The 22,110-nt window shown below is 48.4% G+C and overlaps 1 protein-coding gene across 1 annotated transcript in view; it reads right to left on the reverse strand.

Annotated features, from left to right (window-relative positions):
- Nucleotides 1-21,067, reverse strand: part of ATP2C2 (ATPase secretory pathway Ca2+ transporting 2) — a 79,575-nt gene extending 58,508 nt beyond the window's left edge. The window contains exon 1 of the mRNA XM_068528912.1: nucleotides 21,053-21,067. Within this exon, the coding sequence (XP_068385013.1) occupies nucleotides 21,053-21,067 (15 nt within the window). The remainder of the gene's footprint in view (nucleotides 1-21,052) is intronic.
- Between the last annotated feature and the right edge of the window lie 1,043 nt (nucleotides 21,068-22,110).

Genomic DNA, 22,110 nt, shown 5'->3' on the forward strand with positions numbered 1-22,110 from the left:
GCCACTGAATCATGCACTTAAAACAGTTAAGATGGTAAATGTTATGTACATTTTACCACACACACACAAAATCCACAACAAGAAAAAAAAAAAGGATCAAAGGAATCCACTCCCTCTGCCTTTGTGGGTCAAGATTAGCAGGAGTTCCCACCATTTCTCAGGAACTCACAGTTTGTCCAAGCGCATGTCCCTGGGAACCAGGCAAGTGGCTGAAAGAGGCTTGGGTGTGTAAGGGGAGGGGCCAGGAAGGCAGCCTGGAGGGGGAGGGTCCACATTCCAGCTGTGTACTGTGACCATGACTGTGGGGACAGAGTCTGAGCCCAAAGTGGGAGGGCACCTGGCCTCCAACTGTGTTCTCTGAGTGAAAGTCATTGACACACTCCCATGGTATGTGAACAAGAGAACAGAAAATAGGGACTCAAATAACTACATGTTCGTGGACGTTCACAGCAGCACAATTCACAGCAGCTCAAAGGCCCGTCAACGGATGATGGATGAACAAGATGTGCTCTCTCCACACAATGGAATATTATTCAGCCTCAAAAAGGAATGAAGTGCTGATGCATGCTATGCTCTGGGTTGAACTGTGTCCCTTCAAAAAAGATACCTTGATATGGAAGCAGCCTAAGTGCCCATTAATAGATGAATGAAGAAGATGCGGTGTATATGTGTGTGTGTGTATATATATATGTATGTATGTATACGCACACACGTGCACACTCACACACACACACAAATGGAATATTACTCAACCATAAAAAAGAATGAAACCTTGCCATTTGCAACAACATGGATGGACCTAGAGGGTATCATGCTCAGTGAAATAAGTCAGACAGAGAAAGACAAATACTGTAGGATATCACTTATATGTGGACTCTAAAAAACAAATGAACAAACATAACAAAACAGAAACAGAGTTATAGACGCTGAAAACAAACAAGTGGTTGTCAGAGGGAAGAGGGGTGGTGGGAGGAGAGAAGTAGGTGAGGGAGATTAAGAGGTACAAACTTCCAGTTGCAAAATAAACGTGTCGCGGGTATGAAATCGACAGTGTGAGGGACACATGCAATTATTAAGTAATATCTTCGCATGGTGACAGATTGTTACTAGACATCCTGGTGATCATTCTGAAATACATAGAAATACTGAATCACTATGCTGTACACCAGGAACTAACATAGTGTCGTAGGTCAATTAAACTTCAGAAAACAAAATCTGATCTCATAGAAAAAGAGATCAGATTTATGGTTACCAGAGGTGGGGAGGGTGAATTGGATGAAGGTGGTCAAAAGGTTCAAATTTCTAGTTATAAGATAAATAAGTACTAGGCATATAACGTACAATGTGATAAATATAACTAAGAGTGCTGTACGTTATATACAAAAGTTGTTAAGAGGGTAAGTCCTAAGAGTTCTCATCACAAGGAAAAAATATGAGATGGATGTTCACTAAACTTACTGTGATAATCATTTCATGACGTGCGTAAGTCAAATCATTCTGTTGTACACCTTAAACTTAGTGCTGTATGTCAATTATGTCTCAATAAATCTGGAAGGAGGGACTTCCCTGGTGGTCCAGTGGTAAAGAATCGGCCTTACAATGCAGGGGACACGGGTTCGATCCCTGGTCCAGGATCTAAGATCCCACATTGGTCAGGGAAATAAGATCCCACATGCCTCGGGGCAACTAAGCCCGTGTGCCACAACTACTGAGCTCGCGCGCCTCAACCAGAGAGCCTGCTTGCCGCAAACTACAGAGCCCATGCGCTCTGGAGCCCATGCGCCACAACTACAGAGCCCATGCACCCTGGAGCCTGCGCGCTACAACTAGAGAGAGAAAACCCACATGGCACAACTACAGAGAAGCCCACACACCACAACGCAGAGCCCGTGCGCCGCAACGCAAGATCCCACGTGGCTCAACGAAGATCCCACGTGGCTCAACGAAGATCCCGCGTGCCGCAACTAAGACCGATGCAGCCAAAAAAAATTAAGTAAATAAATAAATAATAAACAGATCTTAAAAAAATAAATCTGGAATGAAAAAGAAGCTACCTTCAAGTCATAACCCCCAGAACCTCAGAATGCGACCTCATTTAGAAATAGGGTCTTTAAAGGGGTAACCAAGTGAGAATGAGGTCACTAGGGTGGGCCCTAATCGAATATGCCTGATGTTCTCATAAGAAGGAGTGCTCTGGACACAGAGACAGACCCACATGGCGGGAGGACGATGTGCAGACACAGCGAGGAGCGATGCCCCTGCAAGCCCAGGACATCAGGGATCGCCAGCCAGCAGCGCCGGAAGCGAAGAGAAAGGCATGGGACAGGTTCTCCACTACAGCCGTTACAGAGAGCCAGGCCCTGCCAACACCGTCATCTTGGACGTCTGGCCTCCAGAACCGTGAGAGAATAAATTTCTGTTGTTTGAAGCCACCGTAATTTTGGGTGCTTTGTCTCAGGAGCCCTAGGGAATGACGACATTCTCCAACACGGATGAACCTTGAAAACTTTGTGCTGAGTGAAGGAAGCCAAACACAAAAGCCACGTATCACCTGATTCTGTTTTGAGGGAATGTCCAGAATAGGTAAATCCATAGAGACAGAAAGTAGATGCATGGTTGCCAGGTACCGGCGGCAAGGGGATGACTGGAGAGCAGCTGCTATGGGTGTGACGTTTCTTTTAGGGGTGACCAAAATGTTTGGAGCCCTCCACTGGGGGTTCCACTAGAAGCAGGGGTCACATGACATTAGGGATGCACTCGGTGCCATTGAATTGGTCACTTTAACGCGGGGAGTTTTATGTTATGTGAATTTCACCTCAATAAATTTTAGTTTTCAAAAAAGAAATTTTAAAAAGCCACTTGGGGACTTCCCTGGTGGCGCAGTGGTTAAGAATCTGCCTGCCAATGCAGGGGACATGGGTTTGAGCCCTGGTCCAGGAAGATCCCACATGCCGCGGAGCAACTAAGCCCGTGCGCCACAACTACTGAGCCTGCGCTCTAGAGCCCGCGAGCCACAACTACTGAAGCCCACACGCCTAGAGCCCGTGCTCCGCAACAAGAGAAGCCACCTCAATGAGAAGCCCGCGCACAGCAACGAAGAGTAGCCCCCGCTCGCTGCAACTAGAGCAAGCTCGTGTGCAGCAATGAAGACAAAACGCAGCCAAAAATAAATAAATTAAATTAAAAAAAGAAAATATTCCTTCTTTAAAAAATAAAAAAATAAAAAGCCACTTAGACTGGAACTCCCTCCAAAACCTTGACCTGTGTCCCCAACTCGCTCCTGGGCCCCAACTGCATCAGGTCTCAGACCTCCGCCCCACCCCTGCAGGTCTCCAATCCCTCCGCCGCATTTCTGTGTGGTTTTCCCCGTACCCCTAACCTCCGTTCTAGGCTTCACGCTGGAGACCAGACACTCACTCCTCTCCTTCCCCACGATCGAGCTTGGGAAGAAGCCGTCTACACTCGCTGTCTCTGCTTTGTTAACGCCCATCCACTTCCCAACCCACTTCAGCTGGGGTCCCAGGTCCCTTGTGTGCTCCCAGGCTGCTAGGACAGGGCGTCCTCAGGGTTGCCATTCTCAGAAAGCAGAGCCCTCAGATGGGACTGGAATGTGGTCCCTGTTCCTAATGGCATGTGGGTGCTCTCGTGCGGCCCCCTCTACCCCTTAAGGACATGTGCTTTGTGGATTCTGCCGGGTTTGAATCGCAGCGTTTTCCTTCTGTAAAGAGTGGCCCATCCTGACTCAGGTCAGGCACCCTCTGGGGCACCCCTGATTCTCCCTTCCTGTCCAGCCTGATTTGGGGGGCACCACCCCTCCCTTCTCCTTTGTGTCTCTCTTTTTTTCTTTTTTTTTTTTACAAAGTTCTTTTTCACTAAGGTGAAATTCACATAACATAAAATGGCCCATCTTAGAGTGAACAATTCAGGGACATTCAGAACATTCTCAGTGTTGTGCAATCACCCCATCTACCTAGTGGTAAGACATTTCCGTCACCCCAAAAGGAGACCTTGTACCATCATCAGTCACACACACCCCCCCACCCCAGCTCCTGGCAACCTCCCATCTGCCGTCTGTCTCCACAGATTTACCGATTCTGCATATTTCATATGAATAGAATCATATAATATGTGACCTTCTGTGCCTCCCTTGTGACCCCGCGAAGGATCGTTTGCTCCCAGAGGACAGACCCACACTGGTGATGGTGAGTGGGGTGTTCCCGAGACCCGAGGAAATAGTCTGGAACGTATGGACTTCTTAGGGCATTTTCACCAAGCAAGACAGCCCAGTGCCGATGCTACCCGGCGTAGGCTTCCGAGGGAACCGCAGAGGCAAACAGCATCGCTGGAAGAGGAGCTGTGAGCTCACGGCAGAGCAAGCGACCACGCGGCACCTGGGGGTGAACCGTCTCCTCGGAGCAGAGCCCGGCTTCCTCTGCGTCCCAGCCAGCTCTGGGAACTCGCTTCACCTCAAACCGAGTTAGACCCCGATGATCGCTTCCCTCTTTAAAGGGTTCATGCAAACATTTATTTCTGCAACATATTTGCCCAAAACCTCCCCCGTGCCTCGATTTCCCCCTCTGCAAAGTGGGGGTTATAATAGCAGGGGTTCCATAAGCTGCCGTGAGGTAGCAGGAAACCAGGGACTCGGAGCCCCGAGTTCAGGGCCTGGCACCCGGGAAGCATAAGCAAACCTAAGCTATGGGGGTGATGAACAGGGACAACAGAGCGGGGGGGGGGGATGTCCTCATCCTCCAGCGGCTCCAAGAACACGGGAGGGGAGGGGGCTCCTAGTACGGCTGCCAGAATAAGCAAAAAAAAAAAAAAGTGCAGGATGTCCAGTTACTTCCGAACTCCAGGTAAACGAATCATCTTTCAGTATATGTACTTGGCAAACACTGCATAGAACTCACGTATACTAAAAAGCGATTCGCTGTTTATCTGAAAGTCAAGTGCAGCTGGACGCCCCCTGGGGATCTGGCAACACCAGGAAGGAACGAGCCAAGAGACGCCCGTGACCCGTGTGGCAGTACCGTGACGGGGACACCTCGCCCTACGAAGGAGCCACGGGGCCCCGGTTCAGAGTGCGGGCGCTCAGGAACTGCGAGAAAACAGCCTTGAAGAAGGTACAGGAGTGAGCTCCCAAGGAGCAGAGGGGGCCTTCAGGTGGAAAGGTCACCAGGAAGAGCCAGCAAGTGGCCCACTTGGGGAGCTCCGAGCTCCCTGAGTTGGGGAGAGAGTTCGCGGCCCTGGAGGGTTTCGGAGGGAGGGATGGGGCCAGAGAGCAAGCCAGGGGCCTGGTGAACCACACAGCCCTGACTTATCGAGAAGGCCATAAAATGGGTGGATGCAGTTCTTGGGATCAATGCAATGGGAGGGGAACGATGTAAGGGTCACGGCAACCCAAGAACAATTGGCCAGGGGTCACTAAGGAGGTGATGTTTGGAACGAGGGGTGAACGAGCCTCACTCAGTGCAAATGCTTCCTTCTTTCTAAGACTTCCTGCCCAGTCTCTCCCAAGGCGCGTATCTGTGAAGTATCCAGTTTTACCTTAGCCTGGTGGTTCTCAATGTATGGTCCTCAGCCCAGCATCATCTGGAGCTCCCTAGAAATGCATTTTCTTGGGCCCCATCCTGGATCTAATGGGTCAGAAGCCCTGGGGGTGGGCCCTGCAATCTGTGTTTTAACACATTCTCCAGGGGATTCTGATGCACTTCAAAGCTGGGGAACCACTAGGATCGTGTAAGAATACACCTGCCGTGGCCTATACCCAGGTCAACTGAGGAGCGGGGGGCGTCCCAGCCACCAGGATTCCTAAGAGCCCCAGGTGATTCTGATACGCAGCCAGAGCTGAGCTGAGGATGCCTGGCTGGGAGACGCATTCAAAGAGCAACCCCAGGATTTCCCTGGTGGTTCAGTGGTTAAGACTCCACGCTTCCACTGCAGGGGGCATGGGTTCGATTCCTGGTCAGGGAACTAAGATCCTATGTGCTGTGCGGCCAAAAAAATAATAAAAATAAATAAATAAATAAATAAAAATAAAAACCTTTCCAAAGAGCAACCTCATGGGTCCTGTTTTTAAGGCGCCGCCATCTTGGAGAGACAAGGCTGTGACAAATGGCCAACCAAGCAGCAGGTGACAAGTGTCAGGGGCCCCAGGAGAGCTGTGGGAGTCCAAGCAGGAAGCATTCTTCTGCTTCCTGGAGGAGGAATGGGGGTGAGGTCCTGAGGCAGCAGGTGCCCCAAGTCCTCCTAGAAGTCGGGGGGACAAGGAAAGGAGATGGCCGGTGAAGGGGAGGCAGACAACAGCTAACAGCTCATGATGACAATAAAACAACTGTAGCTGCAACAATCGACACTCATGGTACAGCAGATAAATAGCTAACATGTTGATATTAGACATCTTACCCAGCATTGGACATATACGAGCTCATCTAAACATCCCGGCAGCCCCTGGGGGTGGATGCAATTTTTTTATCCCCGTCTTACAGATGAAGAAATGGATGACTTGGTCAACTCCCAAGACGGCACTTTTAGTCTCTGCTCTATAAAAACACGAGAAAACTTCATGGTGGGCATTGTGTTGTGCAAGTGGGAGAAAACAGATAGAAAAACATGACTTTCTGGATCTTCCAAGTGGAGAAGAGGGAAAGGATGGTGGGAACAGGGAAAGCTGAGCCCCCCAAAGATGCCCACGTCCTAATCCCTGGAATCTGTGCATATGTGACCTGACCTGGTGAAAAGGACTTTGCAGATGAGATTAAGTTGACAATCTTGAGTTGGGGAAACCATCTGGATTATCCCGGTGGCCCCATGTCATCACAAGGGTCCTTATGATGGGAGGCAGGAGGGTCAGAGAAGGAGATGTGAGGACCGAAGCAGAGGCTGGAGGGATGTGATTCCTGGCTTTGAAGACAGAAGAAGGGGCTACAAGCCAAGGAATGTAATCAGCCTGCAGAAGCTGGATAAAAGGCAGGGAAACAGATTCTCCCCCAGAGCTCCCAGAAGGAAAGCAGTCCTGCTGACCTTTTGATTTTAACCCAGTGAGACCTGTGTCAGACGTCTGACCTCCAGGACTGTAAGAGAATACACTTGTGTGTTTCAAGCCATCAAGCCTGTGGTGATTTGTTACCGCAGCCCGAGGAAACTGACACACCATCCATCCATCCATCCATCCATCCACCATCAGTCCCAGAAGGAACCCAGCTCTCTGAGCTCCCAGACTCCCAGTCCTCCTGTGTCCAGCACACTGCTGACCCACTTGCCCGCCTCCAGCATTGGACCGTGAGCCTCCCCCCGGGCAGTGGCTAGTTCTATCCAACTTAACAGCCAAGCGCGCTGCTCAGCACTTGGCAGAAGAAAGTACTCAAAAGCGTTCGTGGGAGGGAAGAGAGGGAGGAAAGGTGGGGGACGGTGCTGAGCTGCCTGGAAGGTCTCGATGCCCGCGGGTGCTGGGAGCCAGGCCAGGGCTGGAGGGGGCGGCAGTGGCAGGTGGTTGCCAGGGGCAATGAGAGGCACAGATAGCCTAAGGGCACCGCCTCTGGAAGGTGCAGTCATGGGTTACAGAGCACAGCGCTTCTTAATGTACACTGCTTCCCGTGGTGACAGCTGAGCAGTGCTGCGGCCAGTGCCGCTGGCCCAAGTCCTCTAAGGGTCTTCTCTCACCAAACGACCCTGTGTTGGTTCACTTGTCCATTCCCCAACTTCCTCCCTGTGTGCAAGAAACTCTGCCTGGTGCCTCGGGAAAGCAGATGCAGTGCCTACCCTGCCTTGAGAACCTACACAAGCAAGTTCATTTAAAAGAATATTAGGACAATAGGACCTTGCTGTATAGCACAGGGAACTATATTCAATATCCTGTGATATTTAGATGAAATGTCCAGAACAGGAAAACACAGAGATAGAGAAATTAGTGATTGCTTAGGTCTGGGAAAGATGGGGAGTGGGTTGTGATAGCTAAAGAGTACAGGGTTTCTTTCTGAGGTGATGAAAATGTTCTAAAATTGACTGTGGTGATGGTTGCATATATCTGTGATTATATTAAAAACCACTGAATTACACACTTAAAATTTTTTTTAAAATATCCTATGATAAGCCATAATGGAAAAGAATATGAAAAAGAATGTGTGTGTGTATATATATATGTGTGTGTGTGTATATATATACACACACACACATATATATATATAACTGAATCACTTTGCTGTACAGTAGAAATTAACACAACATTGTAACTCAACTATACTTCAATAAAATAAAGTTTAGGACAAGTAGGAACTAAAGAAACCACTGAAGTACCAGAAGAAACCACGGACTACATTTCAAAAACATCTCAGAGTAAGAAAGGACGTTCTGAGTGCCAGATGAAGCCAGAAGCCAGGAAGGAAAAGGCTGATAAATTCACTACATAAAACCGGTTGTCTTCTGCAAGAAGCACCACGTGCAAAGTCCAAAGGTAAAAACCACACTGTGGAAAATATCTGTAGCTTATAACACCGATGAAAAACAATTCCCCAAACAAGTGAAGGGCTCTCACTTATGAAGAAGGGAAAAGACTAGCAGCTCATGTTTTTCAAAAATGGGCAAAGGACATAAACTAAGAGTTCACAGAAAGCGAATAATGATGAATAACTTTGAAACATGAAAAGATCATCAAACTCATTTAAAATCAGAGTTTCGCATTCAAGAGACTCCAGTACACCCTCCGCCACCTGTCTGATAGGTAAGGTTCCAGAAATTTGTAACAGGAGAGCTGTCGACAGCGGGTGGGGATGGAGCCTCTCATCTGGGGCTGGGAGGGGCAGGTGAATCCAGATGAGCCCCAGTGGAGGGCAGTTGGAAGCATCAAAGTTGAAAATGGACCTGTTCTACTCATATCTTTTGCAGATTTATTTACTGCAGAATGGTTTCCGTTCAAAGTCATCCACTGCAATATTGTTTATAATAAGTAAGTACTAGAAACAACCCACATGCTGCTAATAAAGGATTGGTTAAATTAATTACGGTAGCACCATAACATGAAACCCTTTGCTGCCACCAAAATAAGAGCACAAACTTTTTTTTTTTACCTATACGGAAAATGTTAAATATATATGGCAGTATAACTTACATACAGTCCTGTACACAAATCCTGCGTGTGCCTGGACGCACTTTTGCGCATGTGTACAATAGAGTAACCCCACCAGGTGCCATGTGGAACCTCTCCAGCTCCCAAAAGGCTCCCTCGTGCCCACTCCCGGTTGACAGCCCCCCAGAAGATGACCAACACTGGAGCTTCTATCACCATGGATTTGTTCTGCCCGTTTGGGAACTCCATATAAAGGGAATTGTACACATGTACTCCTGCATCTGGCTGCTTAGCAAGATTCATCCAGCTTGTTCCATGATATGTAAGTCACTGTCTTTTGTTGCTGTGTCGTATTTCCAGGATGCCATTGCATGGATATGCATGATGCATGTAACTCTTTGCATATGGTTGGGCGTTTAGGCCAGTTTGCCCTCTTACACATAACACTGCTGGGACCACCGTGCGCACGTCTTTTAGCAGATAGAAGCCCCCATTTCTCCTGGGCACAGACCTAGAAGTGGACTGCGGGGTCACAGGGTGGGTTTACGTGCTTTTAGTGACAGGAGACACTGCCCAACAGTTTTCCCAAGCAGTGGTACCATTAGCAATAGTTTGAGAAGAAAAAAAAAAGGTGCAGCATATCTTGAGCAACACGCTAGCCTACGTATAACCAAAAGGAGAAGAGGATGGATTTGCTAGTATAATCAGGGCACACCTCCAGCAGAAGCCACAGAGACCGGGGGCTGGGTCGCCTTTGGGGCTGGGAACAGGGTGGTGGAAAACCGAGGCAGTGACAGACTCCTACTGGACCCCCTTTTGTATCTTCTTGAATCTTGAACCATGCGTAAGAATTGCTGATTCCAAGGGGGAGAAACCAGTCCCGACCAAGCCGGGGGGCAGAGCTGGTGCAGGAGGGGAGGGGCTACCTGGGGACAGGGATGCTTGGAGAATCAGACTGGGCCAGTGCTAACTTGGGAAGGAGGGGCAGAGGCTGTGACCAGAGGGACCCATAAGGAGGCCAGTAGGGCTGGGCGCACAGAGCAACAGGAGGCTCAGATCCTGGGGCAAGAGTGATGTAATGAACTCAAAGGGCCTGCCCACTACTTTCTTTTTTTTTCCCTCTCTTTTTTTCCCCCTAGTACTTTTTAATACTTGTGGGGGCGGTGCGGGGTGGGGGGGGGACCCTAACTGCAGAACTTGGGTGGAGGCCCACGTCTCACTGATCTGGGCTCTGATTCTAGTCCCCCAGCTACCAGCTGTGCAACTCTCAGCAACTCCCTTGACTTCCCTGAGTCTCAGTTTTCTCCTCTGTAAAATGGGAATAACGATACCACACACGGAGCATTGCTGAGGCGGGGGTTCTTAAAGTCCGGCCTCAGGTCAAGATGGGTTTCAGAGGTGTTTTCCAGTCCCTGAAATCACATCTAGGTAGTGTTTGTGGTCTGTGCGTGTGTAACGGTGGTGTGACCCCAGACAGCAAAGAACTGCCAATAGGACATGAGATACTCAAGAAAACATATGTTGTTGGGGGGTGGGGTGCAGTGCAGTCAAGGGGCCAAGAGAGAAGACAGCCGAGCTAGGAGGTGGCCAATGGATTGGGGACCAGTAGGTGGTTGGCAAGGTGAGGAGCCTGGTGACACACAGGGAGACTGGCAATAAGTAAATTTACCAAAGATCATGGGAGCTGGCACTCTCACTGCTGGTGAAGGGAGTTACAAATATATAAAGAGCTGGCACCAGCCCTGTGGTATTTATTGCATTGAACTCTGTGATCAAATATATTACAAATATGTACGTATACACATACACACAGGTATAAAACTAAATATGGCTCTAACAGTGTACACGTACACACACACCTGCTCTGAGAGGGCCCAGAGGCCGTAATACCGCGAGAGCATGAGAACACATCATACCAGATCTTGATTTCTAAATACCATTCTTCCAGTGAAAAGAGAGCCAAGACTCCTGGGAGAAATGGCTGATTCCAGGGCTGGGGCCGGGAAGGTACCAAATGAGTCTGGAATTTCTTGGGATGCCAGAGAGTAGGCAAGTGCTCAAAGAATGATGGAAAAATGTCCAGAGGATGCAAAAGTCACCATGAGAAAAGGCTTCTGCTGGCCAAATCTGGGCAATCTGGGCATCACAATAAAAAAAAAAATTGACGGTAACCAATTTTAACCCACCTAACAGAATAGGAATTTGTGAGCTCATAACGATATATGAATGAATACACAAACAACTACATGAAGAGGGGAAAGGGGCAGCTCTTCCTGATATCAGAACACAGGAAATAAATGAGGGAGGAATGATGAAATTGGAAAATTTCTGTTTAGCAAACATTATAAAAGTAATGGAGGATGGCCAACAAACACGTGAAAAAACGCTCAATACCACTAATTGTTAGAAAAATGCAAATCAAAACTACAATGAGGTACCACCTCACACCGGTCAGTATGGCCACCCTCACAAAATCTACAAACAATAAGTGCTGGAGAGGGTGTGGAGAAAAGGGAACCCCCTTGCACTGCTGGTGGGAATGTAAATTGATACAGCCACTATGGAGAACAGTATGGAGGTTCCTTAAAAACTAAAAACAGAACTACCATGTGACCCAGCAATCCCACTAGTGGGCATATACCTAGAGAAAACCATAATTCAAAAAGACACATGCACCCCAATGTTCACTGCAGCACTATTTACAATAGCCAGGACATGGAAACAACTTAAATGTCCATCAACAGAAGAATGGATAAAGAAGATGTGGTACATGTATACAATGGAATATTACTCAACCATAAGACTGTCATACAGAATGAAGTAAGTCAGAAAGAGAAAAACAAATATTGTGTAATAATGCATACATGTGGAATCTGAAAAAAATGGTATAGACGATCTTATTTACAAAGCAGAAACAGAGCCACAGAAGGAGAGAACAAACATACAGATATCAAGGGGGAAAAGGGGGTGGGATGAATTGGGAGATTGGGATTGACACATATACACTACTGATACTATGTATAAAATAGATAACTAATGAGAACCTACTGTATAACACAGGGAACTCTACTCAGTGCTCTGTGGTGACCTAAAAGGGAAGGAAATCCAAAAAAGAGGGGATATATGTATAATTATAGCTGATTTGCTTTGCTGTACAGTAGAAACTAACACAACATTGTAAAGCAACTATACTCCAATAAAAATTTTTAAAATAAATAAATAAAAGTAATGGATTCAGGCAAGGATCACCAACAGAATATGAGAAACAGGCTATTGACATAGCCTTAACGCAACTCATCATAAAATACCAATTGATTACAATGGGGAAACAGTAACTTTATAGAAGAGAAACCTGGCCAGTAGGAGTGGAGAATTCAAGCACAGAAATCAGGCAGACCCAGGTCCGAATTCCTGGGCAAGCTGCGTGGGCCTGGGCAAGTTACTTCACTTTCCAAGGCTCAGATTCCTGCAGGGATTTTTGTAAGGATTCAAAGTAATGTGGTGCATCCACAGATGTTCAGTGGAACATTGTTCTAAAAATTAAAGATGGGAAACTACCTAAATGCCCATCAGTTGGGGAGGGAGGTTAAATAAAAATGCCTACACAGCCATTAGAAAAGAATGTGCTGCTATTTACAATAGCCAAGACATGGAAACAACCTAAATGTCCATCGACAGATGAATGGATAAAGAAGATCTGGTACATATATACAATGGAATATTACTCACTCATAAAAAGGAATGAAATTGGGTCATTTGTAGAGACGTGGATGGACCTAGAGACTGTCATACAGAGTGAAGTAAGTCAGAAAGAGAAAAACAAATATCATATATTAACACATATATGTGGAATCTAGAAAAATGGTACAGATGAACTGGTTTGCAGGGCAGAAACAGAGACACAGATGTAGAGAACAAATGTATGGACACCAAGGAGGGAAAGCGGGGGAGGGGGTGGTGGGATGAACTGGGAGATTGGGATTGACATATATACACTAACATGTATAAAATAGGTAACTAATGAAAAAAAAGAATGAAATAATGTCATTTGCAGCAACATGGATGGACCTAGAGATTATCATACTAAGCGAAATAAGTCACAGAGAAAGACAAATACCATATGATATCACTTATATGTGCAATCTAAAATACGGCACAAATGAACCTATCTACGAAACAGAAAGACTCACAGACATAGAGAACAGACTTGTGGTTGCCAAGGGCAAGGGGAGGGGGAGACGGAGGGGTGGAGAAGGGATGGAGTGGGAGTTTGGGATTAGCAGAGGCAAACTATTACATAATAGGACGGATAAACAACAAGGTCCTACTGTAAAGCACAGGGAACTACATTCAATATGCTGTGATAAACCACAAGGGAAAAGAATATGAAAAAGAATACTTAAGTGTATAACTGAATCACTTTGCTGTACAGAAGAAATTAACACAATATTGTAAATCAACTATACTTCAATCACATTTAAAAAAGAAAAGAATGTGTTTGATCGGGATGTATTGCAGGGATGTGGGGAGAGTGGAGGAGCTGCTGACGGTGTGTGCAGTAGGACCCTATGTACGTTAAAAAAAAAAATAGACTTATGTTGTTGTATATAAATAATAGTAACTACTGTGATCAAGTGCTGCCCTGAGTACTCCATGCGTATTGAATCATTCCACTCCATAACAGATCTCTGACGTGTGTACACTTGACCCCACTGGAGAGAAAACAGAGGCACTGGAAATATTAAGAAATTTGCTTAACATCTTCTGCTGGCTGCGGAACTGGACTTTGCAGCCAGGTAGCTGGTGCTGCAGACGCCAGAGTTCCTAACCATAGCCTCTCTAGAATTGCACAGAAAGGGGGCCAGGACCGCCCAAGCAAACGGTAATCTGATTACTGCAAACTGATTAGTGGGCAAACGGTACCTCCTTCCTCCCCCCACCAAGGAGGAAAGTGAAAGCAAAGAAGTGGGGCAGTGAAGGAGGAACCTCAGACTCTGCAAACTTTTACTGTGGTTTATGAAAAAACAAACAAACAAAAACTAAGACAAGTTTCGAAAGGGAAAAGAACAAAGGACAAAGAGGGAGGCAAATAAAGAAAAAAAAAAACATGCAGCGTTCCTGGTTCATAAAAGACAGTTGAAAAATAGCAGCTAACATTCAGTGGTCAATGAAGGCGAAACTGTCACTCAAATTTCAATATGCTGGTACTTGGGGGAGGGAGGGGCAGAGAGAGGGGCAGCCCAGTGGGTTGATTTCTGAAACTGGAGATGAGGTGCTGCTGAATAAGGCGAGCGACCGGCAGGATCCCCCAGGCAGAGAGGTACCTCCCAGATCAGAGGAGGGAGGCCATGTTCCAGGGTGTGCATGACATGTGGCCCATGGAAACAATTAAAATGAGAACGTGTAGCTTGAGTGCAAATCTCATTTCTCCAAGTCCCTGCCACCTCCTCCAGGAAGTCTCCCTGGATTGCAGCAGTAGCATCCCCACAGGTGACAGGCATACACAGGCTGTATCCAACTCCTTTCTTACATGCACTGCTTTCTTTCATGGGCCCTATCTCACTTTGTAATTATATGCTCACTATATAATTACTTGATGACTTACCCACCAGACTATAAGCTCCACTCAGTAGACGGGTGTTTTACTCACTGAAGAGGTCTGGCCTCAGGAGGACAGATGTCACAGGGATGGCGAAGCAGTGGTTCTCAAACTCACTGAACATCAGAACCACCCGAGGGTTGGTTACAACTCAGACTCCTGGGCCGCAGACCACATGTGAGGAAGAGCTGATCTAAAGAAGCCACAAAAGTATGTGAGGGTCAGAAGGCTGTGCGGAGCCTGAAAAGGAGGAAACCAGATGGCAAGAACTTTCCGGCATCTCCAACTACGGACCTCACACAAAGATGCCCACCAGGCCGGCTCGGCAGATGTGCTCAGGAGGGCGCGTGCTGCGTGCAACGCCCTGCCGGCGCTGACCTGAGATTCTCAGTCATTTTTCACGACGGGACCCCACACTTCCGTTTTGCAAATTATGTAGCTGGTCCTGCCCCCATCACTGAGCACCTCCCTGGGCACGGAGCTGGGCACTCGACCCGAGGCCAGAGAACGAACAAGACAGTGATGATTCCTAATAAAACCCGTCGTCAGGTTTTGAACTAGGCATTGGGCAGTGTTTTAAACCATTCTCTCATTTACTCTGTTTTGTTTTTAAAATTTTTTGGCTGTGCCTCGTGGCATGCGGGATCTCAGTTCCCTGACTAGGGATGGAACCCGTGCCGCCTGCAGTGGAAGCGCAGAGTCTTAACCACTGGACCGCCAGGAAGTCCCTCTCATTTATCCTTGTTTTGTTACTACAGTCATACTCGTGTGAGTATCTGCATACATCACCTAATCTAACCTTCACAAAGAGTCAGGGAACGGCACCCACGGGGAACCTCGAAGCCACTATGGGCACACCCCCACTATTAGACAAAGACATTCTGATGTGGAGAGATGAAGTAAGTTTGCCCAAACTCACGTAGCCATAGTGATGGAACCTGGGCTCCACCTCTGGGCTTCTGGCCCCAGTCCCTGCCCTAAACCAAGACCTCCTGGTTAGGAGCAATCTTCTAGGCCAATATTCTTTCCCCCATACCCACAAGGTCCCCCAGATTCAGTGTTACTGGAGAGGCACAGACCGGAGGATCCTGAGATGTACACGGGGTGATCCTGTGTGTCAGCTGTAAATCTACCAGAGCCCAACCTCAGTAGTCCGGTTTCAGTGGTTTGAAATATAAAGAATAATTATGTGTAATGCCTGACTTTATTCTAGATGTTTCAAGTCTCTCTTACCCAGGGGACTCCAGAATCATGAACTTTGAGCACGTCTTCCTTGGCATGTACTTGAGTTTCAAGTTGGGTCAGACACGTGCTCTGCTGGGCTCTGCTCCCTGCCCACGGGAAGTTCACGGGGAAGACGAGCTGGAAGAACAGAGGCCATTTCCAGGGATTTGGGGCACACTGGTGGGGTTGATCAACACAACTTTAGGAGTGTCTGCAACCTCCACAGAAGGTTACATATTTCCCCATGTGACCCACAGCTTTCCCCCCACCCCAAATACCCATCCAGATATTTTCTGCAAGGAACATAGTATTACAGGCTGAATTGTGTTCCCCCCAAATGCCTCTGCTGAAGTCCTAACCCCCAGCACCTCAGACTGTGACTGTATTTGGAGACAGGGTCTTTGAAGAGGTGATTAAGTTAAAATGAGGTCATTAGGATGGGCTCGAATCCGATGTGACTGGTGTCCTTGTAGGAAGAGATTAGGACACAGAGGAAAGACCAGGTGAGGACACGGGGAGAAGACGGCCGTCTGCACGCTGGCTAGTCCCCTCCCCTTAGGAGCTTGGGGATCTAGGATCCGTTATCCTTAATAATAAGGCTCATGACATTGGACTGGGGCAGGGTTTCTAATAGGGCATCTTCAGACGTATTCTCAAGAGTCCACAAGTTTTCTGAGATCTTCCAAACTTTGAATATGTGTTTTAATAATTAGCCTAATATAATATATAATATAGACCTTTGGGTGGCCAGTTTATAACGAAGAGCTGTGATGTGACCCTAGTGCCACATGTGCATCTATGCCAACGATCAGGTGACACACTGAAGGGATGCAAGTTTCTCAGGGGCTCAGAGAGAAGAACCGGCAGGAGAACGGAGCCATCGCACAGCAGGCGGTGGTGACGTCGGCGCATCAGCTTTAAAACGTCTCACTTTTGAAGAGTGTCGTCTTGTTGCAAGCGAGGCCATACACAAACCCAGTCTTTGCACACAACTACCTGCCACAGGTGATGTGCAGCAAGTATGGTCACCACACACAGTGAAGAAACATCCCTTCCACAATGCCTGGCACTCACCTTACCTTCAAGTGAGCCAGCCAGTTCTACAGTTATCAAATGAGAGCCTTTCAAACTGGCATTCACGGGCTGCTTGCTGGCAGTTGGGGCGAAGTATGATGCGGGTGGTCCTAATCTAGCAAACACATTCTTGATCAATTTAAATGCCATTTTCTACATATGCATGTAATTAGACATTCCCAGTATGAGCTTTATCAAGATCAAAATTCAAGAGAGTCTAAATAAAGACTGGACCTCAGGACTAATAAAAACACTAACACAACGAGACAGCTGTGCAGCAGACTTTATGCCAGGTGTGGTTCCACCATTTAAGGAACTATTTCTTTCTACCACTGTGGTCGGCAGGCTCTAAGACACCCCCGATCACCCTGCCTCCACTTAATGACATCCTCGTGTAATCCCCATCCCTTGAGACCCAGCTAGACCTAGACTCCTTCCAATGAACAGAACATGCCACAAGTGAGGAGACATCACTTCCAAGACTGGGTTATAAAAAGGATCACTCTTCCTTGGGGAAGCGAGCTGCTGAGCCATGAGGCAGCCCCGAGGCTGCCCCTTGGAGAGGCCCATGTAGCCAGGGCCAGAGACCCGCCAACAGTCACAAGAGGGAGCTTGGAAGGGGATTCTCTCCCCTTCCACCCAGAGAGCCTTCAGATGAGACCACAGCTCTGGCGAGAGCTGGACGGCCACCTCACGAGAGACCTGGAGCATGCCCCAGATCTGCGACCCAAAGAAACTGGGAGAGAATCAACATTTGTTGTTTTCAGCTGCTGCGTTTGGGAGTGATCTGTTACACAGCAATCCACAATGAACACAATCATTCGACGTCACTGGTTGACATTTAACGATACATCGCCAGTCACGTCAAAATGCAGTTGCTAAAAAAAAAAAAAAAAAATGCAGTTGCTACATGTGTACTTCATAATATTATAAATGTAGTTCGCTTTTATTGAGTTATAAGCACATGGCTATGTTTGTTGCAAATTTTAGGCTTCTACTTAGTTAAGTCACATTTTGATACAAATAATTTAAGACAACACTGGGGGCTTCCAATACATTTCTTCAAGATGCCATATAATGGGCTTCCCTGGTGGCACAGTGGTTAAGAATCCGCCTGCCAAGGCAGGGGACACGGGTTCGAGCCCTGGTCCGGGGAGATCCCACATGCCGCGGAGCAACTAAGCCCGTGCGCCGCAACTACTGAGCCTGCGCTCTAGAGCCCGCGAGCCACAATTACTGAAGCCCGCGTGCCTAGAGCCCGTGCTCCGCAACAAGAGAATATTGAGAAGCCTGCGCACCGCACCGAAAAGTAGCCCCCGCTCGCCACAACTAGAGAAAGCCCGCGCGCAGCAACAAAGACCCAATACAGCCAAAAAATAAAAATAACTAAAAACAAAATAAAAATGATGACATATATTGCTACATTTTGAGAGACACCAATGATGTGTGTGTGTGTGTGTGTGTGTGTGTGTGTGTGTAAACCTCAGAACTCTTCTTCCTGCAACCCAAGTGTGATCTCTTAAAAATGCAAATCTGACTGTGTCTGCTCTGTTTACTGCGTTCCTCGTGTTCGGCACATCTTTGAATAAATGAATGACTATCATGCCCCAACGTAAAACCTTTCGGTGACTCCCTGTTGCTCTATGGATGGAGCCCAAACTCTTTACAAGGCCCAGAGGCTCTGTGTGGTCCACCTCGGCAGCCTCAACCTCTCCCACTAACCCTCGCACCTCACTCCCTTCTGCCTAGAACTCTCCATCAACTCCGCCCTTCCCACTCCCCCTAGTCTTTGCCATTCCTATGAGTCTTAAACATCCCTTCTCATTAAACGGTCAACTATGATCTGTAGTTTGGGACCCATCTCTGCCCACCAGACAGGGTACCACGAGGGCAGGGAGCGTGTGCATCTTTTTCTCCACCCCAGCCCTGGCGTGCAGCACCAGCCTAACACGGGGTAGATGTTCCGTGAATCTGGGCTGAATGAATAACCAAGACACAGGTCTGCTGGAACCCAGCCTTCACCCTGCAGAGCCCCAGGAAGACGGATCAGTTCACAACAGGGAAGGCAGCACAGCGTGGAGCCGTGCCAGTCTCCGTTAAGAGACGGGAGCCCTGAGGGTCAAAGATAACTTCCTGAGTTGGTACCGAGTCATCTGGGAAGCAGGAATTTCTGGTCCAACATTTTCCGTGTCCGAAGCTCAGATCAGCAGAGAGAGCTTTCTTTCCAGTAATGAAAGGGGGTCTCCCATACACTTTTCTTTTCATGACACTGGAAATGCAGCAAGAATGAACCGTCTGCGGAGCCATAAGAACTGTGCTGATTCAGCCTCGAATGCTCCTAACTCTGGGTCCTCCCCCATCCCTGTCTCAACCACCTATATCCCCTGCCCAGTCACTCTGCCATTTAAGACCGTTGGATCTTAAATCAAACTTCTCTAGGCGTCTCTCCTGACTGTCAGCCTCCCCCATGAACTCTGTTTTGGAGACAACTGTATCCTTACCACCTGGCCGACCTGACAGCCTCAGCGGCCTCATCTAACACACCGGTATAATAACACAACTCACCTGCGGGTGAAGAGACACAGCAAGTTCTCAATAATAATTAGTACTATAACTGAGGTGACTCAGCAAAGTGGCGGGGAGGTTCAGAGCCTGCCCAGGACACCACCTGCAACAAGGGCTCATGAAAGAGAGTTACGACTATTATGGAAATGACCACGGTAAGCAAACTTTGCTTCTTTTTCAAATGTTTCTGAGCCAAAAAAAAATGAGTTCAAATTGGAGGATGTAAGTGTGAGAGCAAACACTGTCAGCTGAGGTGGCAGGAAGCAGGTCACCTGGCCCGGCCGGTCTCCTCCCTCATCACACTCCCCATTTACCTTTATTTCAATTTCCTGGGTTTGATGAACTGCCTTTAAAGACAGGATACTTTGTTTCTCCGCCAGCCTTGGCGGCTGGCTGCCTGGGTCTCCTGTCTCGCTCCACGGCCACACTGCCAAGTCGTCACACACCCTTCGGGGTGCAGCTGAGACCACAGCAGGTGGGCAAGCCCCCGCCACCGCATACCTATAGACAGGTTGAAGACCTGTCCCACTCTCGAGGGCCCCTCTGGGGGCATGAAGCCCACTTTGGTGCAGAGATCAAATTCACCCCAGCATCTCTATTCATGATACGTCATCCCCATACCTGGCACACCTGGATACTTGGCAAACCTGGACATCCCATAAAATCTGACTGTAAGCAACTACATCAGGAGTGTTTGAAAGATACCTAGCTTGATGCAAAAATCAAAAGATGGAAAGAAAAAATAAATAGACAAAGTAACATAGAACAGGCAACCATGTTGGCAAACTAACTTCAAACTCCTTCAACAGAATGAGTTTTGTGGCATATAGGGAGAGAAATGGATTTCGGCAAAATAATGGAACTCTGTATCCAATCCATGGTTAACATACATGTCGCTTCAGAATAATAGAGATTATCTGAGAACTGCTCGTTACACAGCGCCGTGCTCTACCACCCTAGCACCAGAATTCTCACGTTAGCATCCATTTATAAAATACTAGTTTTTTAAATGCACAAATACTAACACCCACACAACCAAAATGTTTTGACTGTTGTCAAGTTTTTCCAGCTGACCTCTTTCATTAAAAAGTAAATTGAACTCTGAGGTATCCCTTCAGCCGTGGAAAGGCCACGAGCACCTCCAGAGGACCACGTCAGGAATTTTATTTTTGAATGACTGATTACATTTTAAGAAGTGCAGTGACCCAGAGATGCCTTTGCAGAAATTCCATGCTCTCTGCTCTTGTATCACGCAGTGAGTTCTGCTTACAAGCTACGGAGAAAGTCGGGGGTCACCCCTTGAACCCTGCTTCATCTCTGGGTCCTCCACATGGAAGGAAGGGCTTTTGGGGACAGCTCTGTCAGTTTCTCTGCTGGTTGAAAACTCCCCTGGCCCTAAAATCCTGTTGGCTTATCCTAAAGGGTCCCCTGGAGGCTGCAAAGTCAACACACAAATCTGAGTGGTTTTTTTTTAGAGTGTCTCTGGAGATGTGGGAAACAAAGGTGGGAGGCATGGCCACTCTTACCCTGATTTCCACCATTATTGCTACTATTCATGCTAAAACATTTGCACAACAGTTTTTGTTTTTTACGTCGCTCTAATCCCCCCGCCCCGTTCAAGTCGCTTTAAAAAGTCCGGATAGCAGCCTGGTGTGGAAACCCGGTAATTTAAATTTTCTGGAGTCAGAGAAACCAAAGTTAGGTTCCTAGCTGGGTCATTTGCTAGCTGCGTGTCCCTTAAGGGACATATTTCCCCTGTCTCGGCCTCAGTTTCGAGTCCGCAAAATGGGCTGGCAGGAGAGGGTTAAAAGGCGAGCGCCGGGCCCAGAACAGAAACGCGAGCTGGCGTTGCTATGAAGACGCCTTCTTTCTAGAACCAGGGGTAGGCGGGCGAGCTGGAGGAGCGCAGCCCGCAGCGCGCGGACGGGCTCTTGGGGTGGGACGGCGGGTCGGTGGGGGGGGGGGGGGGGCGTCGGGTCTCACGCCCCGCGCCCGGACTCACCAAGGTTTCCAACTCGCCCCTCTCCAGCAGCTGGTACTGGTGGCCCGCGCCCGAGAAGGCGAGTTTCTTCAGAAACTTGGAGAAGCGTCCCTCGACCATGGTGAGCGGGCGGAGGCCCCTCGCCCAGCCTCCCGTCCCGCCGGCGGCCGCCCCTGCCTGAGTCCCCCGGTCTCTGGCGTGGCCGGGGCTGGCTGCGCGCGCCCAAGCCTCCCGGGCCAGGCCCAGGTTACCAGGTAGCCGGCTACCTGCCCGCCGCAGCTGAGGCCCCGCCCCCGAGGCGGAGCTGCGCCCTCGGCGCACCCGGCCCCGCCCCGCCCCGCCCGGCGAGCCCGCCCGAGACTTTCTCGCCCTTAGGGGCCGCGGCGGCCGGGGAAGGCCCGGGGGCTGCAGAGGCGCCTCAGAGCTTGGGCTGTTTCCCAGACTTGCCAGATGATGAGATGCATCTGGAGCGGGGCGGGGGGCGGTGGGGTGCGGAATGGGTTGGAGATGAGCGATAAACGCTAGTTTAAAATGTAGATTTCCACACCCCTCCCTACCCTGAGTCACTGCGTCTCCAGAGGGCCGGGAAGCTGGACTTTACCG

The sequence above is a fragment of the Eschrichtius robustus genome, chromosome 19 (genome assembly GCF_028021215.1).
Source record: "Eschrichtius robustus isolate mEscRob2 chromosome 19, mEscRob2.pri, whole genome shotgun sequence".
NCBI classification, from domain to species: domain Eukaryota; kingdom Metazoa; phylum Chordata; class Mammalia; order Artiodactyla; family Eschrichtiidae; genus Eschrichtius; species Eschrichtius robustus.